At 53.7% G+C, this 4646-nt stretch overlaps 1 protein-coding gene across 1 annotated transcript; it reads left to right on the forward strand.

The window, feature by feature from the left end:
- Positions 1-1685: 1685 nt before the first annotated feature.
- On the forward strand, positions 1686-3181 carry EXOSC6 (exosome component 6). Its single transcript, XM_060253902.1, has one exon. It carries the CDS (start codon positions 1768-1770, stop codon positions 2626-2628), a length of 861 nt encoding a protein of 286 aa, XP_060109885.1. The 5' UTR covers positions 1686-1767; the 3' UTR covers positions 2629-3181.
- The last annotated feature ends 1465 nt before the right edge of the window (positions 3182-4646 follow it).

Consider the following 4646-nt stretch of genomic DNA (forward strand, 5'->3'; position numbering starts at 1 on the left):
CATGTGGCTCTTTAACACATATTGTGTGGCTCTCCAAGCCGCACCACCCCGTTACCCAACTTGGAAAAGACATTTCTCAGAGCAGCTGGCACACCAACTGTCGAAATCAAAACTGCACCACTAGACCCTTCCCAAACATCTGAAAATTAACATCGAAAAGGGCAACTTGTTTTGTAAATTCAATTCCATAGCTGCATTTTGAGCACTGTAACTTCTTGTCTTTGCAGAGGAATAGATAGCGGTCCATCGTGAAAACATCTGAGTGTCCAAAGCACATGAAGAGCAGCTGAAACAGTCTGGAATGTTTCAGTTCTGAGAAAAAAGTGTTTGGCGGGGACATAACTAGGGAAGGGGATTCAGGAGGGTTGGGGTCCCCCCCCGCCATTATAGATAGGGTTTACCCTGCTACGACTTTTGTTAGTCTTTAAGGTGCTATTGGTCTCTTACTCTTTTCTACTGCTACAGACAAACACGGCTACCCATCTTAATCTATCTCCATGTGAAGTGTAGTAACCTAGAGGGTGTGACTCTGGACTCATGATGGGATCCTTAGACTCAGCAGCCAAGTGCCAATGTAGGCTCCTTATTGCCAAACAAGCCTATCAGCAATCCCCTTCAATAGGTGGGTTAGATCAAACTCACGTTGTGCTGTTGTTCCTACGGGTAGCTGAGGCCACAGCTCCTTAGGAATAGACAAAGGGGGGAGGAATGATGCTGAGGAAGCTGCTGGAGTTAAGAGAGGTTGCTTTCCTACCAGAAATACCACTGCCTGCAAAGCAGGGGCATGCAGATTCCTTTCCATCACCTCTGGCTGCTCTTAATTATTAGTATGTGAGGGCTTCTACTGTTGAGCTGCAGGGCAAATTTTCTAGCAGTGCTGATCAGAAGGATGCTAAAATTATAGATGTTCTGGAAAGGAAAGTGGTGCAGGCACAGACTGCCAAAGCAAAAGGGAGTCTTGTGCCACCTCTATGGATATGGGAGGGTAGGGTTGCCAGATACAGGTTGAGAAACACCTGGAGAATTGGGGATGGAGCCTGGGACAGGGACCCCAGGGGTGGTCAAACTGCGGCTCAGGAGCCACATGGGGCTCTTTCACACACATTGGGGCAGTGAGGGCTTGGAGAGCCTCACAATCACTCAAGTTGGAGAAGATATTTCTCTTTAAATCACTTCTCCAAGCCAACGCAGTTGGCAACTTGAAGAATGCATTTCTTTCCACCTCTTCCTTCCTCCCCCATCTATTTGCCTTCCTTCCTTCCCTCCTTGCAGCCCTCAAACATCTGGCCTTCATGTCTTGTGGCTCTCAAACAACTCTATGTGGCTCTTACTTTAAGCACGTTTGGCCACCCCTGCTCTAGAACATCCATTTTGTCCAGGGGAGCTGACCTCTGTAGGCTGAGGCTGGTCTGTAATTCCGGGGGATCCCCAGGTCCCATCTGGAGGCTGGCATCTCTTGCCAGGAGCAGGGGGGACCTGGCAACTATAGGTGCCACTGGAGCCTAACATTTATTCCAACAGCTTATTTGTAGATTTCGGTATAAATATGTGTGCCAGCAAAACGTACACATCTGAGAAGGGAGCTCCGAGTCCCGCAAATGTACGCCGGAATAAATGTGAATTTTTCAACCGCCGGAAGGCTCCGCGTGTTTTGTGTGCCGCATCTCAGTGCGGGCGGAAACCAGCAGAGGGCGCGTCCAGGCAGGCTGGGGGGCGGCTCCTGGCTGCTTCCCTTCCGGAGCAAAGCGCGCCGTCGGCGGAGAGGCCATGCCGCTGGACCACAGACGGGTGCCCGGTCCGGAAGAGTCGCAGACGCCGCTGCTGTTCGTGCCCTCGGGAGCCAAGGAAGGCGAGCCGCCGCCCGCAGGGGATGCGCCCCGCGACCCGACGGCGCTGCAGCCGCTTTTCGCCCGCGTGGGGCTGCTGAGCCAAGCGAAAGGCTCGGCCTACGTGGAACTGGACGGCGGCACCAAAGTGCTGTGCGCCGTGGCTGGGCCGCGCGAAGCCGCAGGGGGCGGCGGGGGGGCACCGAGCCGAGAGCCCCGGGGCCGGCTGGTGTGCGAGTTCCGGCGGGCGCCTTTCTCCGGGCGCGGAGCCCGCGGGCGGCCCAGCGACCGGGAGCCGGAGCTGAGCCTGGCGCTGCAAGAGGCGCTGGAAGCGGCCGTGCGCCTGGCGCGCTACCCGCGGGCGCAGGTGGAGGTGAGCGCGCTGCTCTTGCAGGACGGCGGCTCGGCTTTGGCGGCCGCGCTGTGCGCTGCGGGGCTGGCCCTGGCCGACGCCGGCATCGAGCTCTACGACCTCGTGGTGTCCTGCGCGCTCTGCAAGGCGCCGTCCTCGGAGGGCGGCCAGTGGCTGCTGCAGCCCGGCGAGCCCGAAGAGCGCGCTGCCGCCGCCCGCCTCACCGTGGCGCTCCTGCCCTCACTGAACCAGGTCTCGGGGCTGCTGGGCAGCGGCGAGGGAGGGCCCCCCGACAGCTGGGCTCAAGCAGTGCGCCTCGGCCTCGACGGCTGTCAGCGCCTCTATCCGCTGATGCGCCAAAGCCTCCTGCGCGCCGTGAAGCGCAAAACCGCCCTTACCCAGGAGCCGTCGGAGACAGAAGCGGTGGAGCCTCCGGCTGCTACTGCTTAAATCGGATTGTGGTTTGCAGCCAACCGCTAAACGCTGCGCTGGGGCCCAGTGCCCGTTAGGGGATCACTTTCCAGCCTTTTTCTCCTCTGGGAATCTGCACGACCGAGAGATCTGAAGCCCCAGTTGGACAGTGTTCTTTTCCTTTGCAAGTTCCTTTCCAACCAGCATGTGACTGCTACACCTTTCCTCTGCCTGGTTATTGAATCTATTGGCACTAGCCTTTGGCAGCTGGACTGGCCACACCAGAAAACATAGTGAACAGGTTTCAGAAATGCTTGAGAAAACCAAGAGGAATGAATGGCATCTTCTACCATCTAATGAAAAACCCATGGATACCTGTTTTGTAGTTTGCTCCCATAGACTTAGGAGACACCTGGAAGATCTGTCATTATTTCTTTGAAGCAATAACAGAATTGGGGCCATAGCAGGCCGACTTCCAGCTTTTTGTTCTGAAATGCACATTTTGTGGAGGGATGCCTCCCTTGCTGCCTTTTCACTTGGTTGTGGAGGTCTTTAAAACGTGATACATTAAAAATGTTTTTTTTAAGAAAAATGCATTGATCAAAAAAATGGTTTTTGTGTTCTGCCTACCTGAGATGTCTCAGTAACTCTAAAACAGCTTCTTCCCAAGTAGGCATGCTTTGAGTAAAGGTGACAGTAAATTTGGTGAATTTTTACTGTTGTTTTTTTTTTAAAAAACTCCTTGCTAAAAAGCAAGAAAAATGCCTACACCAGGGATGTTGAACTCATTTGTTATAAGGGCCGGATCTTCACCTTGTCGGGCCAGGCCATGTGTATCATAAAACGTAATGCCAAGTAGGGGCGATATAAACTTTGTAAAGAACAGACGAACACACACACACTCAGCCTTATCCACCCTGCTGGCTTGTTGCGCCTCAGCCAACAGAAGGAAGAGAGGCTTGGCTCAGTAGCTCTGCTGTGCAATTGAGAGAGCCTGGCAAAGCTAGATCTCCTTCTCCCACTTCCTCCCTAAAGGAGGTTTGCTCTGTAGCTCCTATGCGATTGCCTTTCCCGCACACCCTCCTTTTTCCCACCCATCTGCGCATTTCCCGCTTACCTGTGTGTTCTTCCCCTGCCCTCTTGTGAGCTCTCCCGCCTCTGCCAATGCTCACAGCCACTAGCACTGGCCCGCAGTCCTTTCTTCAGTCACACGAGCATTTAGAGCAGGGGTGGGGGGAGAAGCTGCAGCAAGTGGGGGGAGGGAAGGTGATAGTAGCCAGCCCTGTTGGAAGCCCCCAGCACTGGCAGCTACCCCCACCTCACGGTGTGCTGATGCCAACCCAGACTTGGGGATGAGGCACTCTTTAACAAGATGGCTCCCCCCCTCCCCTGAGTAGCCTTGCTGCAAAGCTTGCAGGTGGGGCATGTGGCAGAGGCCACCTGTGAAGGGCTCTTACTACTGTTAGAGGAAGAGGAGGCGGGCTTTTGATCAGATCAAAAATACTTCCAGAAGGTAGTCAGATAAAGCGCCCCTCCGTTTTGTTGGTTGAGGATGATGCTATGAAGTGATTCCCCTCCCCCCTCCTTCCTCCTACATGAGGCCATTTTTGGTTTAACGGACTGTGATCAAATAATTGACAATCTTCCACTTTAGCTAAATTCTCTGTTCAGCCATTTAGCCTGTAGTTTCTGAGGCACGGATCCTAGGAAGTAGCCAACCCCCAGGCCTGTACAGGAGATTGAAAAATAATTTTTTTTTCCCATTATTATTGTAAGTGTGGTGGTGTGGTTAAGAGAGCCAGTGTCGTGTAGTAGTTATGAGGAGTGGACTCTAATTTGGAGAACTGGCTTTGCACTCCTTCACACAGAGCCTGCTGGGTGGCCCTGGGCCAGTCATGGTTCTCTTAGAACTCTCTCAGCCCCACCCGCCTCACAAGGTGCCTGTTGTAGGGAGAAGGGAAGGCGGTTGTAAGCTGCTTTGAGACACTTTCAGGTAGGGAAAAGCAGGATATAAAAACCAGCTCTTCTTCTAAGCCACCCTGAACCACAAGGAAAGG

The sequence above is a fragment of the Heteronotia binoei genome, chromosome 14 (genome assembly GCF_032191835.1).
Source record: "Heteronotia binoei isolate CCM8104 ecotype False Entrance Well chromosome 14, APGP_CSIRO_Hbin_v1, whole genome shotgun sequence".
Classification (NCBI taxonomy): Eukaryota; Metazoa; Chordata; class Lepidosauria; order Squamata; family Gekkonidae; genus Heteronotia; species Heteronotia binoei.